At 52.6% G+C, this 25,771-nt stretch overlaps 9 protein-coding genes across 9 annotated transcripts; 3 read left to right on the forward strand and 6 right to left on the reverse strand.

The window, feature by feature from the left end:
• Positions 1-1,286: 1,286 nt before the first annotated feature.
• Positions 1,287-3,776, reverse strand: AYO21_00216 (hypothetical protein; the record flags this gene model as incomplete). The annotated part of the gene is made up of 1 exon (XM_022650206.1): positions 1,287-3,776. One exon carries the CDS (start codon positions 3,774-3,776, stop codon positions 1,287-1,289), a length of 2,490 nt encoding a protein of 829 aa, XP_022517532.1.
• A 2,386-nt stretch (positions 3,777-6,162) lies between these two features.
• Positions 6,163-7,530, reverse strand: AYO21_00217 (hypothetical protein; the record flags this gene model as incomplete). The annotated part of the gene is made up of 1 exon (XM_022650207.1): positions 6,163-7,530. One exon carries the CDS (start codon positions 7,528-7,530, stop codon positions 6,163-6,165), a length of 1,368 nt encoding a protein of 455 aa, XP_022517533.1.
• A 648-nt stretch (positions 7,531-8,178) lies between these two features.
• AYO21_00218 (hypothetical protein) lies at positions 8,179-8,649 on the forward strand (the record flags this gene model as incomplete). The annotated part of the gene is made up of 2 exons (XM_022650208.1): positions 8,179-8,293; positions 8,351-8,649. The coding sequence occupies 2 exons, from the start codon at positions 8,179-8,181 to the stop codon at positions 8,647-8,649; spliced, it is 414 nt and encodes a 137-aa protein (XP_022517534.1).
• A 794-nt stretch (positions 8,650-9,443) lies between these two features.
• AYO21_00219 (hypothetical protein) lies at positions 9,444-11,155 on the reverse strand (the record flags this gene model as incomplete). Its single annotated transcript, XM_022650209.1, has 2 exons — positions 9,444-9,620; positions 9,746-11,155. The coding sequence occupies 2 exons, from the start codon at positions 11,153-11,155 to the stop codon at positions 9,444-9,446; spliced, it is 1,587 nt and encodes a 528-aa protein (XP_022517535.1).
• A 1,026-nt stretch (positions 11,156-12,181) lies between these two features.
• AYO21_00220 (hypothetical protein) lies at positions 12,182-13,962 on the reverse strand (the record flags this gene model as incomplete). The annotated part of the gene is made up of 3 exons (XM_022650210.1): positions 12,182-13,490; positions 13,542-13,777; positions 13,843-13,962. 3 exons carry the CDS (start codon positions 13,960-13,962, stop codon positions 12,182-12,184), a joined length of 1,665 nt encoding a protein of 554 aa, XP_022517536.1.
• A 701-nt stretch (positions 13,963-14,663) lies between these two features.
• AYO21_00221 (hypothetical protein) lies at positions 14,664-16,895 on the reverse strand (the record flags this gene model as incomplete). The annotated part of the gene is made up of 1 exon (XM_022650211.1): positions 14,664-16,895. One exon carries the CDS (start codon positions 16,893-16,895, stop codon positions 14,664-14,666), a length of 2,232 nt encoding a protein of 743 aa, XP_022517537.1.
• A 2,373-nt stretch (positions 16,896-19,268) lies between these two features.
• Positions 19,269-21,062, forward strand: AYO21_00222 (hypothetical protein; the record flags this gene model as incomplete). Its single annotated transcript, XM_022650212.1, has 1 exon — positions 19,269-21,062. One exon carries the CDS (start codon positions 19,269-19,271, stop codon positions 21,060-21,062), a length of 1,794 nt encoding a protein of 597 aa, XP_022517538.1.
• Positions 21,063-21,861: 799 nt separating this feature from the next.
• Positions 21,862-22,901, forward strand: AYO21_00223 (hypothetical protein; the record flags this gene model as incomplete). The annotated part of the gene is made up of 3 exons (XM_022650213.1): positions 21,862-22,270; positions 22,343-22,436; positions 22,517-22,901. 3 exons carry the CDS (start codon positions 21,862-21,864, stop codon positions 22,899-22,901), a joined length of 888 nt encoding a protein of 295 aa, XP_022517539.1.
• A 921-nt stretch (positions 22,902-23,822) lies between these two features.
• AYO21_00224 (hypothetical protein) lies at positions 23,823-25,258 on the reverse strand (the record flags this gene model as incomplete). Its single annotated transcript, XM_022650214.1, has 3 exons — positions 23,823-24,941; positions 25,017-25,147; positions 25,210-25,258. 3 exons carry the CDS (start codon positions 25,256-25,258, stop codon positions 23,823-23,825), a joined length of 1,299 nt encoding a protein of 432 aa, XP_022517540.1.
• Between the last annotated feature and the right edge of the window lie 513 nt (positions 25,259-25,771).

Here is a 25,771-nt window from a genome sequence, read left to right on the forward strand (position 1 = left end):
CCTGCTCAGCTACAGTACCTGCCTGCCCTACACAACAGTTCCAGTTCCGGTCCAGATTACACATCTACCGACGACGAGTACACATCCATCCTTACTCTCGCCCTCTCTCTCTCTCTCTCACACACAGTCTCGGTCCCGCACCCGTTACCCAGAGGCCAAGGTGTGCCCAGGTGCCCAGGTGCCCAGCTGTCCAGGGACGCGGATGGCGGACAAGCAAACAAACTCAATCATCCCTCCCCTCCCCCTTCCCCCCTATTATTACATGCTCTGTTCTTTCCCCTTTTGTCAAAGTGAGGAGGGGAGAAAGAGTGCATGTCTCAGTCCCGGCTTGCCCGGTACCTAGTTAACAAAGATCGAGTTTACCGAGGATTTTGGTGATATTCGAGAACGAATACGAGGACGAGTACAAGCACGAGTTAATATGTACACGTGTACTTACTTACCTGTTACTGTACGTACCTTCCAAGGTTTCTTTGCCAAACTCAGGACAGACACAGACATAACACAGAACTGTAAGTATGATTCATTACTGTGCTTTCATCCTGTTCATGCCCTCTGGTAATAAACAGTGTATGCCTCACTCAGTACGTTCGGGAGTGTCAGAGGTCTTCGGCCATAACAACAGATGCAAGCCCAGGGCAGATCAACTTAGCCCAGTATACGAGGTCAGTTCCTTCAGACGGCCATTCGCCGTATCCAGCGGTGAGACTTGACCACTACATCAACCCAATGCAGGAATATGGACAAAAAGAATTGCAAGGAGATGAATTTGTATTCTGTATCTTGTATCAATGTCATAGTTGGCCGATCCCCCATTCTCCATAGCCAAACAAGAGCTATTGAATCATGTCATGAAACCAGCAGAAAATGTGGATTGATTGAAGCAGTCTTTCCCTTTTGACCTTCTCCTCGCAATCATGAGCATTGGCTTTCATGTCCGCCAAACCCATTGCTTCGTGTCCAATCTCGAATTTCCAGGATCTCCCAGTCCACAGGAAGAGAAGTGAACAAGGAAAAGAGAACTGGACCGGTATCATCACGTCGTCATCAATTATTCAAGTCGTCAACCTTCCAGCTCGCTTCACTCCTGTGTCTCAACACCGGCATCTTTTTTTTGTGGGTTTGTCGATGGGTGGAGTTGGTAGTGAAAAAAAAAATTTCCTTCAATAAAAACAAAAGCTCGCTCCGCGAAAACTTGCTAAAGTGTACATGGCGGCGGGTAGTGCCCTTTGGCCGCTTTCGCCCCTGCAATCCTCGGAGGGGATTGGGATCTTTCCCAGTGACGTCTAATTATTCATGTCATAGTCGATGAAATCGCTGTCGTTCCAGACAGAATCGAACATTGGGTCGTTGTCGAGAGTAGCAAAGGCCTCAGGACCACCCGGGAACAAAGTTGCCGTGGCGGCGGCGGGGTTGGAGAAGGCATTGCTGCTTTCACCTCCAAAGAGGGAGAAGTCACTCTGAAACTCCGGGTCCGAGCCAATCAACGGGGCATCGTTGAATGACTGTCCAGAAGGACCAGCAATCATGGGAGAATGCTCCGAGATGGACGGATTGCGAGAGGTTGGCTGGAAGTAGGAGTTTGGTGTTGGCAGCCCCTGGTTCCAGGAAGTCTGGTTGTTGCAGTCCACGGTGATATCCATGGCTGTGTTGTATGGAGATGGCTCAGTGATGTTGCTGTATGTTGGTGTGATGGGCGTGGTCATCAGGTTAGGATACTGAGCGGGCTGATAGGCGGCCTGGAAAGGAGCGTTGAAGTCGAAATCATCACCCGCTGGGTTGTAAGGGGCAGCAGGAGGGTTTCGCGGGAAGATCGGGTTCGAATACGTAACCGGTGTCGAGTTGAAATTGTCGAAAGCGTTGATCGGCTGCTCAAATGGCGTCATGGAAGAGCTGCCTGGCATGCTTCCAGCGATGCTTCCCGCAATAGAGCTGGTGTCGTCCCAGGTTCTGATAGAGACAGCCGGGCTGGGGGAGTAATCCATGCTTGGAGTGCGTGGAGTCTGAGCCGGTGTCATTTTGGTCATGACCTTGTCTTTACCCTTGGCACGTTCATAGTGCCAACCATGCTTCTTCTCCTGATGCTGCTTGCAGTTGCTCTCACGCTTGGTACGGAACTCACAGAACTCGCACTTATAGAAGACAGGGTTTTTGGAATGACGGTCATTGATGTGTCGCTCCCGTTCCTTCTCGGTTGGAAGTCCAAGCTCATGGTATTTGCAGCTCGCCTCGGGACATTTAAAAGGACGAGAATGCGTCTTCTCGTGCTTGGCCAGGTCACACTTCCGGTTGAAGATCTTGTCACAGGTAGGGTCGGAGCATTTCATCTCAACAATTTCGGGGATGTAGCCCTTCTTTCTGCGTGCCATGGACCTTGCCACGTCTTCATCAAGAGCTTCACTGCTAGCTCTTTTGACGCCGGGACTGGGCACATAAGGCAGACCAGTCCTCAGAGAGTAACCCTTGCCATTCTTCCAGCGAACGAGCTCGGCCTCGTTGCCAGTTTCCCCAAGACCACCCTCCAGGGTAACCTCGTCATCGATGGAGTAAGCCATGTCGTCGTTTTCCTCAGCAGTGCCTGCCTGCTGAGCGCGACTGGAAGAGCCGATATGTGCAGCTAGTCGGTTGACCTGTTGAACCAGGTCAAGGAAGTAACCGTTGTTGTATGGACGGTCGGCGGCACGTCGTTGTTCAGACTCAGCAAGATGTTGGTAGGTATCGACAACAAGCTGGATCGTGAACTCGCCAAAGAGGCGATACAGTTGTCTTGAGATGGCAAGTGTCTTGAAATCGACGTCAGATGCTGTCAAGCCGGTGACGGTGAGGGTGCTTACCAGTGGCTGAAAGATGAGGCTTTGTTCAAGGTCTCGCAAGCATTTAACGGCCTTGTTGTTCTTGGATCCAAGAGCAGTGACAAGAGGATGGAAGTCCTCGAATCGATCTTCTTGGAGGATAGGGGTGATGATATAGTCCTTGATCTTCTTTCGAGCCGAAGGACTCAGTGCGGGGTGACGCAAAGTAGGTCGAGAAGTGGGCGGAGCAATGCTCTGCGTGACAGCGGATCGGGTAACGGTGCTGCAAGTCCTAGATGGAGCAGGACTGCCTCGTTGCCTAGTGCGTCGAGTAGTCGTGTCTGGAGAGTCAGCTACTGCACGAGGTTGGTTAACACTGTCTTCACACATCAACATGCATCGGGCAATCCAACCTTGAACTGCTTGTGCAAGACTGTCGTCTTCGGAAATATTTCCCGCGACTTTCTCGGCTGAGTCACTGATGGAAGTACCCAGCCCACTGTCCTTGTTCGACAACAAATCCAAAGCTCTTTCGAATGACTTGGCGAGACCTTTGTCACTTGCCGGGCTGATGGATGAACCCAGCCCTTCGTCGGAGGGTAACGTGACGCGGCGAACCCAGACTTGTTGGTCAAGCGACTGGGTGGAGCGACGACGACTGGATATCTTCCTGCCGCGAGCACCAGAGAAGGTTTGTTCAAAGTCGGCAATGGACTGAGCAACGTCTTCCTTTTCGGAAAGCCAACTAGTGAGAGTCGATTGAGAGCATGTTGGAGAGCGACGAGTCAGGTGAGGGATGCTGAGCACTGGATCATCCTCAGTGGCAGGCGAGGATGAATAGTGGAAGGTCGCGCCCTTGGACAGGGACATCTTATGCAAGATGCATGCTGATGACTCTGTCGAGGTGGGAGAAGATGCAGTCAGGCCTTTGGTGATGAGTCGAGGAGTGCGGCGATGAGCAAATGGAGTGGGAGGAGGAGGCATGGTGGAGGAGGACGCCATGGTTGGTATATGTAAAAGTCTGGATGTACCAAAAGCGAGGAGATGATGCAGATGACTCGCAGAAGTGCTAGCCCGAAGTTTAGCACGCGGTCGATTGGTCGACTTGGATCATTCTCCGTTGCTATGACTCACCCGTGCCAGATAACCCCTCAAAAGATATAAAGCGAAGACTGAAGACGTGTGGAAACCGAAAGTCGCCTTGTACTCACAGTGGGCGTGTTTTTAATCCTTCTTTTCCACTTGGTGCCAATGATATCTGAGGGGACAACGCCTTTCCCGTCTAGTTCGTGGGGTACGTTCGAATACAATGTGGCCTCTCAACCCGGGCGCAGGTCGAAAGCGTGATACACACTGGGAACCAGGTATATACCGGTCGTTTGATGGTCTCGGAAGGAGCGGACAGGCGAAGTACAGCCTCACCGTTGGTGGGACCCAGTTGGGGTTCAGAGGGGATGCGGGAGGACTGCTAGGACTGCACAGGTGTCCTTTTACAAAGACGCAAAAGTGCAATTGAGCACAACGGGAATGAAGTGAGGTTTGAGATCGAAGTGAGATAGGAGGGGGGTCTCGGATGAAGGGGGGAATAACCTGAGGCCAAGGTGGCGAGTCCTGGTGGTTTCCCTGAGTCGTGTAGCCGAGTTGGAGGCTTTGGTTTGGAGGAAGGGAGGGAGAAAGAGAGTCAGGGCAAAATGAGGTCGCGATTGAGAGGAAGAAGTGTGAGTCGAAGTGAAGCCCGTTGCGCTGATGATGTTTGAATCTCAGGTTCGCTGTTGCCTGCTTGGCACGACTAGGGGTCATCCACCTCTTTGGATGTTATTGGGTAAGCTGAAGGGGGCTCTATTCGCTTCCCTACCCTTCCAGTGTGGCGCGGGCACGCGCTGTGCCCCGGTGGTGTGCTTTGGGCGGCTTGTACAGGCACTGGCTATTAAGCTCCTGGGCTAACGGGCACTGAGGGTGCGCTTGGTCATCCGCGTCTCGGTCTTTAGCATCCCTGTCCATCGGCCGTAACTATTGCCCATGATCCGACCTGCATCCAATCCCCATCTCCTGCTCAAGTAGTCCATCACAAGTCCGTCTGTGTGCCCTGCAAGTTGGACCAGGATATTTACTACTTTCATGATGCAAAAGGAAAGGAGCCATATGCAGCGTGAAGAGCCTCTAGGAAAACGACCTACGAAAATCCAGTCCCTTGCTGCGACTCAAGTATCCAAGCCCTCTACAAGGACTTGTGCTTGTATGACGATGACATATTGGCAGCTCACGCCATCGCTTATCTAATCAGTTCATGACCAAAAGTCAGCCCTGCCAAGACACGGACTCGGCGTGAAATCAACCCGTTCAACCCCGTTGCATCTACAAGTGCGAGGTAAAGGATGGTAAAACTCTCCAGAATGAAATCTCAATGGCGCTTCTGACATGCCACTCCTTTTTCTCCAATTCCCACTCGAAAGGAAATGCCCTGCGGAGAGATCCGGAATGGCTTGAGACAGCAAAAGGAAGAAAAGGCAAAGGAGTCATGGCTGTGGCAGTGCAGAAATTCAAGCTTCGACACAATCAACCATTAAAAGGCCTCAGAAATTTATTCCCCTCGCGCTACTGGGAACAGGTACCTCGCACGGATAACATCAATCAATCCCACATGGACTTTTGGTAAAAGTCGCCACTCTGTCCATTTTTCGGCCATTGATATCCATTCGTTCCTGGATTACCTGGTGCGAGTCCACACAGGACTCAACTCGACAGGAACCGTGCCGACCGGTGAATGCAGCAAAAATACGCCTTGGACGTCGGTGATTGGCTGACATGCACTGGATGCAAGGCACTTCAGGCCTCCCGTGTGTTCATGACGCATGTCTCTCTAAACGAACTAGCACTAAAGGGCATTTTTGTAACCCTCCAAAAGGTACGGAAAGATTGGCACCGTGGGAGGCCCTACCTGGAGAAGAAAGGTCGAGTCGAACAAGAACTGTTGTGGGTGGTTGTCCCACTAATTACTCGATACTTACTCAATCCCCACAACCGGAAAGCCTGTGCCAGAAGACCAAACAAGCATTTTCTTTTCAGGGTGAGGACAAGCAGAGTGACTCACGGACTGTCACCCTCCTTGCTGCAAGGCCTCGTATTTTGGTCCAATCACAATACCTTTCATTCCGAAATTTGAGCCTCTGGAAGCACGCTTGTCACAACCACGATATCACCTGATCATTGCGGATCGTCGTGGCGTCGGAAAGGATTGGTCTTGCGTGGCAGGAATAATACGAGGTTACGAGGACTCGGTCATCTTTCCAATGTTCTTCGCGTAGAAGCCAGCAGGCCAGCCTTATCTTGTCGAAACAGCGATCTCTTTGAATCTGCTTGCTGCAAATGGCTAGTTTGTCACCCAGCCTCCGATCCCCAAAATCCCCCCGTCAGGCCCTTGGCTGTCCATTGTCCATTTCTTCACGGGCGCGCAGCTCGTATCAGTAGTATACCCAGCCTCGAACATCTCAATGCCCGCCCATCCAATCATCGCCGCATTGTCCGTGCAGAGATCAACAGGTGGAAAGACCAGGGCCATCCGCTCGAAAGAACGCAAATCCAAAAGTCTTCGTAGATAGTAGCGTAAGAAGTCGTTCGCCGCCACGCCTCCGCTCACCACCAAAGTGGGAATCTCAACACCTTCTGCACGGAGTTTCTCCAACGCAATGATGGTTCGCGATCCCAGATGTTCAAAGGCTGTGCCCAGGGCAGATCTGGCCAATAAAACCCTCTCTTCCTCCGTCAAATGGCCAGTTTCGGCTCCACTTGCGAGGGCACGCCTCTTGACCTGGCTCGCAATGCCTGAGAAACTAAAGGCCAGATCCCTGTTCTGGGACATCGGGGTCGTAAGGCTCCATCCAAACTTATTCGTGGGCTTATTGAGCTCTTCGACGCGTGTTTGCGACACATGCCAGGACTTGAATTCTTCCGGGTCCTTGAAGGCGTATCTTGAAAGATATTTCCCAAAGGCAGTATCCGGAGTGCTCTGCTGCAGCTCTTGAGGAAGGATGAGGCGTCCACACTTGTCCAGCTCGTCGCCTACGGCTGTGTCGGTAGTTGTAGCCAAGATCTTGTGGTCGACCAGGCCCTTTGAATAGAGCAGCATTGTGTGCCCACCACTGACCAACAATGTCAGGAACGGAAACGCTGGTGTTGGAGAAGTCTGTTTGAGAGGGTCTCCCTCGGACATTGCATGAACAAGTCTTGGTGTCAAAGCGTGGGCTTGCATGTGGTGAACACCGACCATTGGTATCTGCCACGCCGTCGCGATGCCTTTGGCCGTGGCCAACCCAACCCCAAGGTTTGCTGACATTCCGGGACCCCTCGTTACCGAGATAAAGTCTGGTTTTTGCTTCGGCGTGCCATCTCGAAGCCATGTTCTCTTTGCATCGGGGAGTGCATCGTTGGCGGTCGGTAAAGACAGGACCGCATCCTCCAGCAATTTCGAGAGGTTCGATTGGTGACTCTCTAGCGCCTCGGTGGGGAGGATGCCTCCTTTCCCGGTGTTTTTGGCGGTGATCTTTTTATTGTAGAGCAGCTGCGCCTTCTCCCGGCGCGGCTTATTTGTTGTTGTACATTTTGAAAGGACGGCGACGCAGGTGTCGTCGCAAGAGGACTCAATCGCAAGGGTAAGGAGGCTGCGCCGGGGTGAAAGGCCACTGAGAGTTCGTCGACATGGGTTGTTCAGGACTCTCGAGGAACAAAAACCATAAAGCATCGACGACAACGGAAGAGTATACCCTCTGACTTGATCTATTTAACAGGGTGGCAGGGTGGGTGTCGCTCAAAAATTGTTGCTTCCGCGTAAATAGAGAGTTGAGGACCCGATGTTTACCCGGACATCCACCGAGCCACCCATCACGTCCACGCATGTCCACCCACTCACGACTTGTCGACGGCTTTCCATCAGTGTTAGGGGAACAAACTGCTGTCCTGTCCTCTGTACTCGCTGCATGTAATTCTGCACGGGTGCTTCATGTTTGTGGAACCAAGGTAAGGGCAGCGGCTGGATGTCCTGATCAATCAGTGACAGACCCAGTGACCAACACCCAGTTTCAAGGAGAGAAAGGTCGTCAATCGGTCATCGACCCCCCGTACCAATGCCTACGGACCATTCACTCTGAATTGGTCCGTTTCTCGCCAGAAGGAGTCCACAGTCGATCTATCATCGAGATGCAATGCCTGGGGACAGATGGCGCAGATTCGAATTAGGTTTGATGATTCACCACTCCACGAATTGATGTCATGACTTTGCTGCGAGGCACCAATACCGGAGTATATAGAGCTCCTGAGATTTCAATGGTTAAGGTTGGCCAGCAGGTCTGTTCCCAAGCTCTTCCTCTGCAACACATACAAAAATTGCAAAATGCAGCGAATCCAACTTCTACAACGTGTCGTTCCTCGCGCGAATGGTACCAGGACGCTGAGCCGGACACTCGTCGCCAGCAGCCCACGCCAGGCGGCAGGCAACAATAATTCAGGTACGTTATAGGTAATTCGCGTTTGATATTATTCCCCAAGACTGACGCGAAGCATAGTTGATGGCAAGAGTCATGCAACCGGCGAGAGCGTCGTGCCCGACCCCGTACAACGAGCGGCGCCAGAGGGTCTAGAAAAGACTCTCCCCGAGAGCGTGCACCCTACAAAAGGCAGCAGTATTGATCCACACAACGAGGACACCAGCTTCAAGAGCCATGCCACGGGGCCGAGTGTCGTCCCCGAATTTGTCCAAAAAGCCGCCCCAGAAGCATTGGAGAAGGCTCTCCCAGAAAGCATTCATCCGACCAAGGGGAGTGATATTGATCCTCACCCGGGCCAGACAAAGACCCCTAAGTAGGACATCTGCTGCGGTTGATGAGTTTCAAGTCGATGGCCCTTAGCAGCATATATGTGTGATATATGGGGGTTGTTTGTGCGAAGGACGTACAGCTCAATCCTGAACTCCGGGTGAATTGGAGGCACATGTGGGCTGCAAGATCTTTCCTATTCTCCTCTCACGATGGATGATGGAGATGGCATGGTTACTGAGCACTTAGACCTGTGTTGCTGGCTCTATTTACCTTTCCAAAAACAAATCTATGGCGATAACCCATAAAATACCAAATGAAGAAATCAAAACAATGCGAGAAACTCCAACTACCAATCTCTGAGTTCTTGTACTCACTTAATTGCATCTCCTTACGTCGATATCCCCCGTGACGCATATTCCCCGCTGCAGATACCTAGTACCTAGGTATTCTTGAAAGCTTTTAGTTCGCCCAGTACCGTCCTGCGGCCCTCCCAATGCTTAAGACGATGATCACTACTCAAACATGACTTTGTCGTTGCTCCCGGCTACTTAATGCACAAGAATATATATACGTGCTGTGTGTATTTCTCCCTCCCCTCTTGAGGAACCCTCGCAAGTCCGAGCCGCCGGAACAAAAAGAAGAGAATCTCAAGCCTGAATGGACACCGAATGCTCGTTCTTCATTCTGCGTCTATACTTGCGTACTTTTATAGGTGAAGGGGAGGGAAACGACGGGGCGTAGCTCTACAGACCACAACCTCGACATTTGACAATTGCCATTTGCCATTTGATGTTTTAAAACATACACCTTCTATTACTCCATCTATCTACTCTCCAGAAATCTAAACCTTCGACGCCCGCCTGGCCTCCATGAGATTCGCCTGGATCATCTTGCCCACGTTGGGCCCGTCGTACTTGCGCACGGCGTGGACGAACCACCAAAATGTCGTGAGGGCGACGACCCCGACCAGGATGACCGAGTTATAGTTCATGGTGGCGGTGGTCGTGGGGAGGGCGTACTGCGACACATGCATCAGCGAGAGAGATGGGGAGAAAGGAATAAGGAGAGATTGGGGATGAGATCCGAGTGGTGTTTTCTTAAAGAGGATGGATAGAGATGGAGGAGGGGGGGAAAAAAACTTACAGGAAAACAATAAAAGGTGTCGAAGAAGATGATAAAAACCACCGCCAGCCCGTTGATCAGGTACCCGAACCTGCCCAGGGTGAACGGCCCCACGGGCATGTACTTCCTACGGGTGACGATGTTGGGGAGGATGGTGACGACGTACGAGACGCTGCTGAGCACGACAAAGGAGCCGGCCAGGTCGTTGAAGGCCGTCTTGCTGCCGAGGGTGATGGCGCAGAGGCCGATGGTCAGCAAGCCCGTCAGGAGGGTGGCTTCGATGGGACAGCTCAGTCTCTCGTTCACGTGTGAGAAGAAGCCCGAGAACGGGGTGGCGTTGTCGCGTGCGAGCGCCCACCAGGTGCGTCCGACGGTCAGGAACGTCCCGATCAGGCACGGCACGAGGGACAGGAAGATGATGAAGAGGAGGCCGAAGGTCGCCGCCCGGCTGCCCGTCGCTTGCGAGTAGGCCTGCGCCAGTGGGAATGAGCCGTTGCTGTTCTGCACGGCCGTGAGGTCGTTGACGCCGTAGAACAGCGCGATGGCGAAGCACCAGGCATACAGAAACCCGAGGCCGATCTGGGCGAAGATGGCCTTGGGTAGGTCGCGTTTGGGATTGGGCAGTTCTTCAGCCATGTGTGTCACCCCGTCGGCCGTGCCGATGGTGAAAGCCCCGTTGAGAACACCAGTCAAGAAAGCCACTCCGCCGCTCCAGCCCGTGTTGTTCTGGAAGTCGGTCCAGACAAATCTGTTAGACGCGTGGCGAGACGGCATGCCCGCGAGGACAATGATGGTGACGATGCCGCCCACCGTGACGATGAACAGGCCAAAGTGCTGAAGATAAGCCAGCGTGTTGTTGAAAAAGATGGTGACGGTCAGACACAACACAATGATGCACACCAAACCCACGAACAGATTCCAGGGCTGAATCACATAGTCTGGATGGTACAGAAAGTACATCTGGACGCACAGTTCCGACATGATGTATGAAATGGACGCCAGGTCAAACAACCAGCCGAAATAGTTCAGAGAACCGGCAAAGAACCCCATGGGACGACCCCATTTGGGCCCAGCGGTGATGGTCGCCCAGTGATAGACGCCTCCAGAAGAAGGCACCGAGGACGCGAGTTCGGCGATGGAGGCATTGATGAAGCTGTAGTAGAAGGCCGCAACCCACAGCTCCCATATCACTCCGGGAGCACCTCCATTGTAGATCGAGACGGCGAGCGATGTTCCCAGGGCGACCCATGCATTGTCGACCGTCATTGCCAGACCCAAGATACTCAATAGACCATATTGGCGGTTCAGCTGGTCCACGTGGCCAGATGCGTTGAGAACCTCCCCGTCCAAGGATATCACAACCTGTTGCTCGCCAGAAGCCAGGGGGCCTTCGGGATTTTCTGTCGGTTTCTCCTCCTTGACGTCGTCCATTTTCTCTCGAATAAAGCGTATATCGTCAGGGCCTCAATACATGCAGGATATTTTCAGTCCTTTCTGTCTCTCGTTAGAAGAAGCATGGAAGAGTTGCACTAGAGGGGTGACGAGTGAGTAATAGGGGGCCGGAGACCTCGCCAGAGACCAGCGGTACAGGTGGTACAGGGAACTGGAGCCATAATATGCGAGGGCCAAAAATGCATCGCACCTAACAAGAAGCTGGTCGATAAGGATCTGGGGGGCCACCAGGCTGGAATCAGAGTTCGTGTCCCAAGAGGGAAGCTGGAGATAGACTGGACCATGCTGATACCATGACGCGTATCTTTCATGAAGGGAATATCAAATATAAACAGTCAGAGCCGTAGAGGGAGTGACAGGCAGATAGGCTGATGGTTGGTGATTGGTTGTAGATAGGCCTGTCACCAAGCTGTGGCTTTGGTGGACGTCTCAGATCTCATGTATGCACAAGTAGCGAGTAACAGCGAGTAGCGGTAAGGACTGTAAGGATCATGGGCAACAGGGTTAATAAGCTTAAGTTAGTATCGAGATAGACAGGGCTTGTGGGCTTGAAGCACGCGGAAGATGAACCACATGAAAAACTTTTGTCGAACCTCATGCGCCAAGTCGATAATTGGCCGACAAGAATTAACGCGGTCACTCTCTACGATTCCCACATGCACCGTATCATTAACCTTCCTCTCTCTGTAAAACCACCATGATAGCTCCAAGGCCCGAGGCGTCAAGGCAGGATCCCGCTGATCCCACGGGCGCAGAAACATGCCTTCGGATTGTCGCCGCGCAGGACTCATCGTGGGGTTAATCGACACCAATCCAGCAGGTGCACACGAACAAAGTCCAGGCCCGCCACTCCAACGGTAGCGTGTCAGCAATCCTTCTGGGCCCTCGGTTTCCCTTCGTTAGCAAACGAGAGTGCGTGACGCACGATACTGCACTTGTGTCAACTGCGTAATGACTTTAACACTCGACAGCCTTCAGGAGATTCGCTTAGTCCTACCACGCCTATCAGAGTAGCAGGACAGGATATGCCATTCCGACAAGAAGCTCCAAAACTTGCCATACCTTCCCAGTCTGCCCAGTCCACCTCGCCAAGGGATTCAGTCGATGTGCGCCAGCCGACGAAGGCGAACTTGAAGACGAGGCTGCGGTAGAGGCAGCGGAACCACTGGCAGAAACTGTTCCAGAAGCCGATGGGCCCGCCGCAGACGATGAGATGGCTGCACTGGGCGAGGGCTGTGACGCCAGATTTCCGGTGACAGCCCCTCCTTTGGTCACGAGAGGATAGACATAGCTTCCGTCCGAGAGTCCCGGCGCAGGCACATACCACCGAAGCAAGAGGACAAAAGGACCGGCTTCTGGAGGGGAAGGTAGCCAGTTGGACGTCCAGTTGCTCGGTGGCTGCGCGGCCTGGACGAGAATGTCAAATGGCTCGTCCACCACAGCATCACTGCTTGGTCCGTAAACAGGAGTGCCATCAGAATAAGTCAGGTTATCACGATCGCCAAGAGAATATCTGTTGATAGGATTGTCCACGAGATAGCCAGCGGCATTGTACATGGTGGCGCTCCAAAACCCGAGCTTCGTCAGCGGTGGTTTGCCAGAGAATCTCAGAATGTATGATTCATTGGCACCCAGGCTGAGGTTTCCTGCAAAAGTCGGATAAATGGCTTGCGCAGGCTGAAGCATCAGATAACCAAACTGTGCAATATAGGCGCGAGCCACTATGTTGTCACCATATACACCGGAGTATTGTGGGCTGTTGATGGTCCACCCATTACCCATATCTAGCACGCTCCCGTTCGCTTGAGGAAATGACTGAATCGCAGTTTGGGCTGCCAACCATGCCGAGGTTAGATTGACGCAGGTTGAGGCCGTATATGTGCCGCCTAAGATACCAGCCTGAGTGAAGTTGAAGGTGGTGAGAGGAGACTTGCCGCCAGAGGCGTTATAAGGCGAGACGGCTTGGAACCGTGCGTTCAACTCCATCACACTCTCCGCCGTGGAGCGTGGGAGGACTGCGAATATAGCACTGTCGAGCGCCGGACCAACCGCCGATCCATTGCGAGAGGCCACGGCGATGTTGTACCCTTTGAGGATATCGCTCACAACAAACAAGTCGCTGGTTGCGTTCTTGACAACAATTCGATACAGAACAATCCCAAATGTGGTGGGAGAGTACACGGTGCCCATATAGCCATCGTTGCTGGACGTCGAGAAAGTCCCCATAGCACTGCTGGACGGTGCTAGGGTCAGGAGATACTTGCCAGCTGGGTTGCCTCCCACAGGGCCCAAGTTGATATAGTTGTCCCCGTATCTGAAAAGTTTTCGTCAGTGAGCATAGCAACGACGGGGAGCCCTGACATACGGCGTGTAGAAAGCAACGTCATAATAGCGGTCGTCAACCTCTGGAACATCAACCACCAGGTCCTGTTTGGATAAATCGTAGAAGACACTGGCATAGAGGGTGTCTCGATTCGGTTTGACGACTGCTGTAGACTGGGGAGTGGCCAATGTAGAGCTTGGGGCCAGTTGGTTTGCTCCTAGGCCAGCCTTCAAGAGCCCATTGAACCCCTTTTCATAGGCGAGCAGGGGAATGCCATACTATGTTTGATCATGTCAATAGATGCGACCCCTGCGTAAGGTCGACGGGTTAGCTGTTGTCGTACCTCTAGACTCCATTCTGTGGCACCTTGAGCCGGGCACGGTGATTCAGAGGCCTGCGCTTGTCCTAGCAGCGCACACCGAAGTAGGCAGATCGAGAGGAGTAGGCGAGTGTTTGCCAGCATTGTGTACCTCCTTGCAGCTCTCCACGTCTGTGTTCGTTCAAGGATGGAAGGACACCATGGAGCATTGCTCCAGTCTTTATCCCATCCACAGACACCAGCCTGACCTCAAGACTACGCAACTCCAAGCTGTTCCTCCTGAACACGGAAGTCGGCATGCAGTAGCATCGTCATTTCTCAACTCCTCACGCTAGCATACCACCAGACCCAGGGAGTCTAGTGAAGTCGGCAATGAGGTGTGACTGCGACGCGGGGTACTTGTATTCTGCAGGAACTCCCACGGAGAGAGTGGACTCGGTCTCTGAATATCTGAATATGAGCCTCTGGATTGGTAGCTTTTGCTCCAACTGGCGGAGCGCCCGCAGTATCGTACAGGGGTTCTATGCCAATTAGCGGTCTGTCCATGAACAACCTCGGCTGGGGATAGACAGGCAACTGGAAGCTGTAGACCACAGGGCAGTCGCACTCGTCAAACATATTAGAGTGAATGTGTGATGTGGTTGGACGAGGAAACAATTGCTTAGCATTATGTTGGTCGGCCAATCTACACCAGCGCCGTCAGAACAATACACGTTATCACATGACAAGCCCTCAGACAACACCCCGAGCCTGGAAAAGAACATACAATTCCCTCCACAAGTAGAAATCCTTGGGATACCACAAGAAGGTCAAAAGACACAAACCCCGTCGGCGACAATTTTGACTTATAAAACGGGGGTGTCGAAAATGTCGTTCCTCCACCCACCACCCCTCTCCTCCCCATCCTGCACAGCCTCCTCGGCCCTCAGTGCTTCCTCGTGCCACAGTTTGACGATGCTTCCAGGTGTATATACCCCTCGGAAAACGCCCTGCTTCGGAGCGTCCACGCCAACTCTCGTGTACAGATCTGGGTCCTCTTCTGGCGTCAGCCTCGCCATGACGGCCTTCAAGAACGTGACGACGTCCTGGGGATCTGCAATGCGTGTTGCACGTAATCGTTCTCGCGCAAAAACAAGCTCACGATTCGCGGCGCGCAAGGCCTTGACGATGTTCTCGGCAAGTGCCTTTTCCAGCGAACGCCTGACCAGATGCTTCAGCAAAGGTTTAAATAACCAACCTAGCCATGATAACTTTGACTGGCGGAGCTCGTAATCAAGCTTGTGAATGTGGACTCTCACACCTCGCAGAGTCAGAATTTGTTCGAGCTTCTCGCGACCGATTTCTAGGTCTAGAGAGATGTCGATACCGCGCTCGTCAAGATAGAAGCTTGCAATCCCTTCATCGGCAAAGTGGATGAGACCAGCGTGGCCGCGGATCCAGAAGCCTAGATCTTGAGCCGCGACACTGAGCCCATTGATGGAGATGGTGACGAGGGACTTGGTGCTAGACACAGTTTTCCTTGAGTGCGTCTTGCGGATTTCTAGATCGTTCTTGGTCGAGACCAGAAGACGGTAGGGGAGGAAAGAGGTCGAGTTGACGTTTCGACCAGGCTCAAGCACAAGATTTTCGAGCAGAAGGTCCATTTCCGGAACACTAACCTCCACCCGAGGAATGGGAATGTATTGAACGCTCCGGATGAGCAGAGGCAGAAAAATGTGGATAGCATCGGTGATCAGGTCGGGGTTGGTGACCTTATTTGGAGGTGTCAGAATGGTGTAAATCCGCTTTGTCGCCAGCAGCAGTCCATTGACGTCCTTGTCTTCCATCACAGAGGTTATGGTGACCTGTGCTTGTCTCAGCATTTTGTCGAAATCTGTTCTAAACTCGGACTCGGTGCCTAGTTTAGAAGACTTCTCCTTGAGCTCTTCGAGCTTTTGGTCCACATTGTCGAAGAATTCCGGATCAGTGAACATTCGCTGCACGGCGTTACCCACTTCGACCATGAAGTTCTCAAACTGGGGGTCTGATTTAGCGTGGCTTATGACCTTGTTGAAGTCCTGCTCCAACTCCTTCCACGCGTTTGGGTCACCGAAGCTGCTCAAAAAGCTCCAGAAGTTGTGCACAGCACGGTCCAGGGCTGGGTTGGTGTGGATATCTTCTTGTGCTGCAGCGACGGCGGTATCTGCAACTCGCGAGTACGCAATAGCATAGCGTTGTATCAATTTTGAGATGGTTGACACCGAGTCATGATAGTCGGTGCGAGTCCTAAGTTTGAGAATTGCTTGCTTCAGACGGTACAACAGGGTGTCTTTTTGCGAACCACTGAAGTTCTCTTTGGCACTCTCAATCGCATCCTTGCCAACTTTTGCTACCTCCGACCCAATCACCTTCGATGTCTCTTCCGCATTTTGCTCCAATTCCTGCTTGGACGGCAGGTTACCCTCGTCGGCTCCAGGCTTCGCGATGGCTTGTTGTTCCTGTTCCGAGAGCTCGAGCTGTTTACCAGCCTTCTCGGCTGCCGAAGACAACGAAAACGCAGTATCTGCCAGAACCTCTCTTCCTATTGTGGCGACATCGTTGACGAACAATCTGAAATCGGCATTGGTGAGAAGTAGACCGCCGACGGTGCGGAAGCTCTCATAAGCAGCCCGAGCATCCGCCCTAGCCTTAACTCTAGACGCCGAATAAGAAATGTCGTCGACATCCAAGGAGATTCGAGACTTTGTTGTATACCAGAGGAAGTCTTGAATCTGGTCTTGGTCATTCTTGGTCCTTAATATTTCAATGAACAGCTTGAGCCACGTTCGACAATTCCGGATGAGAGCTCGGCCTGAGTCGCTCAACTCTTTGTTGTTTGGATTGAGGATGTCTGCAGCGAGGAGGGTTCGCAAGTTGACAATCGTTTGCTCGGTGGAGGGCATGTAACCTTTGGAAAGGGCTCTCAACATCTGGTAGGTGTGCAGCTTCTGGTGGAGAGCTCGTTGCCGACTTGTGTCATCTTCATAGCGAGGCAGCAACGGATCGGTGTCTTCCCCTCGTTTGCGGCCAAAGCCACAGCATTGAGCGAGGAAGGACATAATAACCGCGGATTGAGGGTGAGGATGAGGAGGACGAAGATGTGCCCGCAGGCTCGGTCGCTCAGTGTCTCTGAGAGGGAGAGAGAAGTATTAGGACGCTGCCATCTGGCTTTGGGCAGTAGCTTGCACAATGCAAGACGCAATCGTGAGGTAAGGTCCAGTTTCAGACTGCGGAGTTGCAGCCTGCAGCACCGTCGTCATCGCTACATTTGCGTGTGAACGTGCCAAGCTCGCGGAAAAGCTGTCCGCCTTTCCACCAATCGCTGTTGCTGGCATGTGAAGCCAGGAACATCAGCCCTGCAGTTAGGAGTGAAGGCACATTAATAGAGAGCTTGATATCAACGGCGCTGCCGAGCAGATACCTACAATATCAACCCGATGTTAGGACATTTTGTCAATATACACCTATGCGCTTCTTTGCAGTTCTCATCTCCAACACTGTCCACAACTACCCTCTGGCATTTAGAGCCGAGCTTCATTTCCCCAATGCTGGGCACACCACTGGGACGTATATTGAGCTCTATGTGTGTACCTACAGATGTAGGAGTAAAACCGTGGGGTTTTGGACTTGTTGAGATAACGAGCGGGTGACAGTCCGTAAAGTACGGTGTACGTCCCTATATCAAGAGCTTGCACAAGTAGATTCTCGTATATCGTAGTCATGACTCTAAACAGAATTGACAAATCATGTACGTCAACTCTTGGTGCTCTGGCTAGCCAGTCACATCGGCGCCTTTTGTAAATATTTCCCTCCAAATCTCCTCCAACTTCCCCCTCGCGAATATTCGGACCTTGGAGACTGGGGTGTTGCTGCACGTCGGGTTAGTTAACGTCGAGCCTGGCCTTGTCAAGCACAGGACTTTCCGAGCCTTCGTATTTCTCTCCGCATTTCCCTGTACCTCCTGCATAAGCGGCCAGCCCACGAATATCTATGATTAGGTCTACATTGCACTTTTGAGTCTGGGGAAGCCCGCAGAGCGCTAAATGAGTCACAAGGTCAAGCGACGATGAGAACTCGGAGAGCTCGCAGACCGCCATGCTCACCCGGGGCTTCGAGACCGCGTGCAAATGGGCCATGTGGTCCCCTATCTGGAAATAGATTATGGCAAATGATGATGTTCCGACACCGTATTGTGAGAGATTGGCCATTGGACGGAGATCTGCCGACCTTGTACGAGCAGATTATTGGGACGAACAACGACGAACTATTCCTAGCTGCAGCGGACGGAAAGGTTCAACAGCATATCCGACACCCGCTCTGGCATTTGACAAGCTCACAGCTCGAAGAATGATACTCGACACTGCGCAGACCACAACAACGGCTGGCATGGAATTGAATCGGGGCGAATAGGACAGAGTACGAGTAATCTCGGGCCTGGTGGCCCCAGCACCATGCTTCTCGGTACTCGTATGTCCGCTGACGGGTTTATCGTACGAGGACTCGTAGGTGCCCCCGAGCTATTTCCCCAGTCGGTGGCCGGAGAAGCATCTTTGGAGGCCGAGACCAGGCTCTGAGGTCCGCAAGGGTCCAATTGGGGAATGGCGGATGCCAGCTGGGAACCCCCAGAGGCTGACGAGCGCTGAAGGGGCGCCCAAGGAGGGGAGGCGCCGGTTACTCCCAGGGGGCTAAGGGGCCTTATGCACCCCTGGCGCCCCCCTTGACCCTTTGAATTTTAGAGCTCCTTGCCCCTTTCAGTAGGCCATCCGGCGCCTTTTGACTCACCCAACTCATTTCTCACTCCGAAAACTGCGCCATCGGATTGGCTGTCCGCCTGTCTAGCTCATTATGATTCATCCAAAAACAAAAAAAAGTTGAGATCTCCAAGTTCAACAACTTCTGGCTCACCAAATAATTGACCGCCTCAAGACGAATAGATTGAACAGAGCCCTCTCACCGTACCAGTCGCATGGCTGATTCGCCGTCTCATGTCCGTTCCTTCCGTTCTTCACCCATATTCTCCACTGCCACATTGGTGGCTCGTCAAAACGTTGATGATACTCGTACGCCATCCGTAACTAGTCCGGTGTGACTATTTGGCCCTCTCCGCCGCGTTTTCTTTGTTTAATCCTTTTTCCACCCGGTTTATCCCTTGGGCTGACACGTCTCTATATGTTTGGCCTCGTGGAAGATAAGAATTCCTACTCGTACTCGTGCCTCTTCCGAATCCACTTGAACCCCGTCGAACCATTCCCCAAGCTACAGTCTGCCCAGTGCGTTGGTGCCGGCCCGAGAAGCACTTGAGAGTCGAGTCTCTGCTCCGAGGACCATTGATAAAGTGTTTGGTTTCCTTCTGTGCCCTCCGAATGCTCTCAAACATCTCAAGATATTCAAAGTCGAGGCCAAACCTCTTCAGCCTCGTACACTCTGCAACCATGACTACTTCATCGTCTCTCGAGGCACCTATTGCCCAGACCGTTGGGAATCTAGCCTCAGTCACCAATCCTCAGACTCCTCATACCCATCGACCCACATACACTCACGCAACCGCTCATGTCCCCAATCGGGCGGCTCACTTTGACACCTCTCTTTCTGTCCCAGTCCGGAAGTACCTCCAGACGTATGGTCTCACTCCTCCTCGTGCAGAGAGTTACGAGATTCAGAAGAAGAGATGTTTGGCACAATTGGCTCTGAAGCCTACAGATCTGGAGAGATTTCTGTACCTGAGCACCATCAGACACAACAATGTCCACCTGTTCTACCGTCTGTTGACTGATCACTTCACCGAGTTGACTCCTTTGGTCTACACTCCCACCGTTGGAGAGGCGTGTCAGAAATGGTCACAAATCTATCAACAGGCTGAGGGCATGTACCTCAGCTTCGAGGATCGAGGCCATCTTTCGGCTATCATCCAAAATTGGCCTCAATCCAATGTTGAGATCACCGTCATTACAGATGGCTCCCGCATCCTGGGTCTGGGTGACTTGGGGGTCGGTGGCATGGGTATTCCCATTGGAAAGCTTGCTTTGTACACTGGCTGTGCAGGCATCAGACCGGAGGGAACTCTCCCTCTGACCGTCGATTTGGGTACCGGCAATAAAGACCTAAGAGAAGATCCGTTGTACATGGGCAGCCGAAGAGACAAGGTCACTGCAGAGGAAGAGCAGGAGTTCCTTGATGAGCTGATGGCCGCGCTGAAAGAGCGATGGCCTGATATTGTCATCCAGTTTGAAGATTGGAAGAATCCATTTCCCTCCCTTGAGCGCTACCGCCAAGACTATGCCATGTTCAACGACGACATCCAAGGTACTGGAGCTGTCATCATGGGAGGCATGATCGGTGCCATCAAGGAGTCTGGTGTCTCGCCTAAAGATCATCGTGCGGTCTTCCTGGGCTCGGGCTCAGCTGGCGTTGGTGTGGCTAAGCAGATTGTGGACTACTTCATGCATGAGGGACTGACAGAGGAAGAGGCCAAATCTTGCTTCTGGCTTGTCGATAGCAAAGGGCTTGTAACTCAGGACCGAGGTGACAAGCTCGCTGAACACAAGATCTACTTCTCACGAACGGACAACAACGGACAACAGTTCAAGACCTTGGATGACGTGCTTGAATATGTCAAGCCCACCATTATCATGGGTCTCAGCACGATTGGAGGTGCATTCACCCCCGAAATCCTGCAGAAGATGGCCAAGTGGAACAATAGGCCGATCATCTTCCCACTCTCAAATCCATCCTCCAAGTCGGAATGCACTTTTGAGGAGGCGATCGTCAATACTGATGGCCGGGCACTGTTTGCTTCCGGCTCTCCATTCCAGCCTGTCGTGTACAAGGGTAAGACGTACCATGGAGGACAGGGCAACAACATGTACGTGTTCCCAGGCATTGGCCTGGGGACCATTCTATCCAAGGCTGTTCAGGTCACGCCCAACATGATCTATGCTTCTGGCGAAGCTTTGCCGACCATGATAACCGAGGAGGAGAAGGCGCAAGCATTGATGTACCCCTCGATCACACGCATTCGAGATGTTAGTGCTCGTGTGGCGCTGTACGTCATCCGGGCGGCACAGAAAGACAATGTGGACCGTCTGCACCATCTGCGCGAGATGAGCGACAGTCAATTGGAAGCATGGATCAAGGACAAAATGTACGATCCACACAAGGAGACCCAAGAGCTTGAGAGTGAAGTCCGCAGCCTTGTGCAGGACATTATGACGTCGCCAAAGTTGTGAGCGATGGTGGAGACAAGCGGGTGGATCTAGGTCTGATGTTTAGCGAACTTGCGGTCCTGCGTGGCACTTTCACGCTGGATGTCTGTTTTTACCAAAGTGTATGTCATATGCGAGGTATATGTGGATAGGCTTGGGCTGCAGAGCAAGCCACCGTGGACTGCTTTGCAGGAAAAGGATACGATGGGGACTCGTGGGCAAAGCCGGAAGTCACTTTTAGGTACAAATGCTCGAAGCTGGTAGGACATCATCTGGCCCAATTGCCAGACTCCAGATTTCCATATTGGTCAATAATTCACTGCTCCTGCGTCTACAGTGTCGACATGGAGACATTGGGTTCCTTGGAGTAATTGCATTCCTCGATTGATGGTGAGACTTAAATGCCGAAGTTCTCCCTGTTGCTGTGGCTACTTGGCCGCCAAGGGATTCAACCTCCGATTGTCGTTTCCCGCAAGAAGGATCACCGACTTATGATGATGATGGAACACGCAGGCGTGATCTTTCATATCGAATTCAGCCTGTGCAAACACTTCTGCCATACAATTGTTCCATCTTCGTTGCATTCCTGCGCGAGCAACTTTGTTTGTCCATATTGACCGCGCCTTGAAGAGAGGAAGGCGGTCGCTCGATTGTCTGTGAGTAGGGCGCCAGACACAACTTCACATCTTCAGGACACTTTGACCACTGACTCCTGGAATGTGCAGTAGATATCGCCGCGTCCTGATAGAGATTTGACCTGCAATCTCTCCCACAGTTGAAGACCAGATCACTATCCTCCCGCATGGCTTCATTTCTGACCACCATGTACGAGTTTCTCAATTCCTCTCCCACTCCACAGCCTCTATCCCCTCATTTGACCTTGAAACAATCCTCTTCATGCATTACCATCAACTCCTACACCTCTTGTGACAAAAGTGAAGAAAAGGAGGCTTCAAACACAGCCACGGCTTCACCCAGCACGCCTTCCCGCGCCGTCCAACTCCTCCGTCTGGGCCTGTTTTCTTCCCCTTCCTCGAACAATGTTGACCGAAGTTCTTCACCATCTAGCAATGCCCGCACTCGAGGCCAGTTCAAACCGCAACGCGCCAACAAGGGAACCTCAAGCTATCAGCTGAGACAATTCGCCGAAGCGACCCTGGGAAGCGGCAGCCTGAGAAAGGCTGTCAAATTGCCCGAGGGAGAAGATCTGAACGAGTGGCTCGCAGTGAACGGTAAGGTTACATGCCTCCCAGCCAGGGTCATATAAGAGATTTTGCAGAGAGGAGTCGCTGACAGGATGACAGTGGTCGATTTCTACAATCAGATCAACCTGCTTTATGGATCAATCACAGAATTCTGCTCACCACAATCTTGCCCAGAGATGAAAGCCACTGATGAGTATGTTGACCCTATATTTGGCGAATCTTGCGCCACGTTTACCGCAGCACTCAACTTGCGACCTCTAACGCTGCATGTAGGTTCGAATATCTTTGGCAAGATGCCGCGACCGGCTTCCCCAAGCCCACTAAAATGCCAGCCCCGGAATACATTGAACATCTCATGACCTGGGTGCAGTCGAATATCGACAACGAGAGCACCTTCCCCTCCCGAATCGGCGTCCCATTCCCTAAACATTTCCCCTCGACGGTACGACAACTCTTCAAGCGTCTCTACCGCGTGTACGCACACATCTATTGCCACCATTATCAAGTCATTGTGCACCTCGGGCTGGAGCCGCACCTGAACACGAGTTTCAAGCACTTCGTGCTATTCGTGGATGAACACGGTCTTGAAAAGGGCGGGGGCAAGGATTACTGGGGGCCTCTCGGGGATTTGGTGGAGAGCATGTTGAAGAGTGATTGAGCCGCCTTCCCTCGGTCCGAGATGCGGGAGTCTATGTGGTTGCGGAAGTCATGCTTGATGATACGAAGGTTGGGTTGCGTTTCAAGGAGACAGACGAGAACATGGGACAGGGTGTAATGGAACGGTCAGCGAGGCGTTTTCACGGGTAGTTGACGGGCAATGGTGGGCTTTGAGCTCCATGGGAGACGGATACCTGGGATTAGATTCCGTTTATGTTTTGTTTGATTGATCAACATGCACAATGGATTCTTTCTTGCCTGATAACCACACATTCAGGGAAGGTGGTGGCGCAGCTCGAGACATTGGCTACTCAGGCAAGAATACTACGGACGACGAAAAGCGTCACGGGCTGACCCGAGGCGGATGGGATGGGAAGGGACGGGACACTGGAAACAGACAAGATATGCTACGATACTGCATTCACGGGCGTTGTAATAAAGTCGCAGTCACGCGCACACGCACACACAAGCACGCAAGGGAGATCTTGTCCATCCGAATTTTGTTTCCACTTGGTCTTTTCCGGGATCTCTTGCTTTTGTTTTTCTTTTCCCGCTCTCTTCTCTTCTGCCCTCCCACCCGTTCATTCATTTGCCTGGACGGGATAACCCGGCATAAGGTTGTGACGGGCTCTGCACTGCGGTGCGTGGTCCGCAGACATGGCAGTTTTGGGTTTTCTGTCAATAGGAAAGGTAATGATCCGAATCCGAGCCCGATGAGGTCTTCCTTTTGCTTTTCCTTTCTTCGCCATCGTACAAGTACAATTGAAGGCTGGGCTGGGACCACCGATGGAAAGAGATCACAGCACAGCACAATGTAGTGTGGCCGGAGCTGGTCCACGGCTATAGCGAGCGCGGTGCTCGCTGCCTCAATTTGGTCCCAAGCTCCAGGTAGGTCTAAACACATAGACGCAGGCGGGCATCACTAGTACCCTCCTCTCCTTGGATAACCACCATGTCCGAACCCGCCTGGTGCGCCGCCTCGCCGACCGCCACGCATCCCGTCGTCGCCGTATATCCGACCGCCACCTCGTGGGAAGGGCCCTGGTGCACCACCGCCAAACATCCCTCTCCCGAATCCGGGACCTCCGCCGACTCCATTGCCGTAGTGTGAGGGTCGTGAGTTGTAGGCATCAAGTCTGTCACCTCGACGATAGGAGCCGTGGCCCGCAGGTCGAGGATCGCGACGGTCATAGCGATCTCGATCTCTATCCCGATCCCGCTCTCGATCGCGGTCGCGCTCACGATCACGTTCTCTCTCTCGCTCTCGTTCCTGTTCGTGGTCATTGTCATGGCTACGCTCGTAGTTGCGATCTCGATCTCGTCGATCATCGTCTCTCCTTCGGTCAGTGTGACGCGTATGTGTATCCGAAGACTGCGGCTTTTCGACTCCGTAGCGTCTATCTTGAACGTCCGCTTCAGCGTTTTTAGGGTCTAGGTTGCGTCGATCGTCGAAAGAGGTCGCGGCCTCGGTTTCCATCTCGATGTCTTCCATAGTGATCCCATTATCTGGGAGACGTTGTGTTTCTGATATCAGCGATTCAGGTGCGGGATTGGAGGCGAGTTGGTTGGATTGTGAAGTAGCTGCAGAATCTAGTCCAGATCTTTTGAGGAAGAGCCGCAAGATACGTCCGTCTGCCTTTTGGTTGTTGTAAGTGGATATAATCTGCTCCGCAATCTGCTTCTCAGTAAACACCAGCTCCGCGACCACAACTGGACTTGTCTTGACAAGGCGACATGAGATCATTCCGCTAACGCCATTCTCGTCCAAAGTTTCACCCTGTAGCGCAGATTCGATATCGGCGGCCGTGGTACCGGGCGCGAAATTGCTGGCCTCTACCACGAAGCGCCCCGCCTTGCCTCTGATGCTTATGCCTGAGCCTCTTGTATTTGGTTGAGAGGAAACAATGTTCGCATCTGAAGACTCGAGAGCAAAGGCGAGGCGAGATGAGCGTGCAGTTTGAGGGGTGGTCGAGGAGGGCCGTGAGGGTGGAGTGGATAGAATGTTACGGGAAGAGCCTGAACTTGTAACAGACGAAGATCGCTATACCGGCCGCTCCCATCAGCAAGGACACCGGACAACACCTCCAGCTTGACGGGGCTTTCTGCTTAGTTATACCTTTGTGATGCGACTCGCAAGGTCTGGCGTCCTTAAAGAGCCTTTGCTTGCGCTCCTCGGGATGTTCTTGTTCGCTTTGTTTCTACCAAAGATCTCATTTGCTAGAGCTTCATTCTTTTTGCGCTGCCGGTCTGCAAGTCCCGTTAGGCGGTCGGTCCGTCAAGCGCAAAGAGGAGTACGGGGAGCGAAATACCAGCCTGAATGATTGCATCAAAATCGGCCGCGACTTTTGGGTCGGACATGTTAGGCGGAGTGCGGTGCGGAAGGAGAGATCAGTGGTTGTCAGGCGGACCATGGGAGGGGAGAATTGGTAGTTAGCCAGGCAATCAGGTAAGGGTGATCTAGATTCGCATGGGCAAGCGACAAAATTTACAGACCAGGAGAAGCCGCAGTTGGAGACGACAACAAGTTGCCTCTTTACAACATGCGGGCGCAGGCCAGGGACCCGCCCTGCCGCCTTTACTGCGCTCGCTGTGGGCGCAGCCTTGGCATTATCAAAATGCTCCCTTCCACCAGCACCGAGACCCTGAACAACAAGTCTTTACCTTTCCCTCTCCAAACGCCTTCACCTTAAGGCATCTTGGATACCAGACCTATTGAACGCATCCCTAATTGAACCTCGAATTCATCCATCTACCAAAGGGTTTGCTCAGCATGGGCTCAAAACACGAGCAGTCAACTCAAGGTTGAAGGTGAGGACCCAAGGTATGTCCTGGGTCAGATCTACCAGTGTCTCTAAACTTCTATTCTCATGA

This window comes from Fonsecaea monophora (assembly GCF_001642475.1).
Source record: "Fonsecaea monophora strain CBS 269.37 chromosome Unknown Scaff1, whole genome shotgun sequence".
Classification (NCBI taxonomy): Eukaryota; Fungi; Ascomycota; class Eurotiomycetes; order Chaetothyriales; family Herpotrichiellaceae; genus Fonsecaea; species Fonsecaea monophora.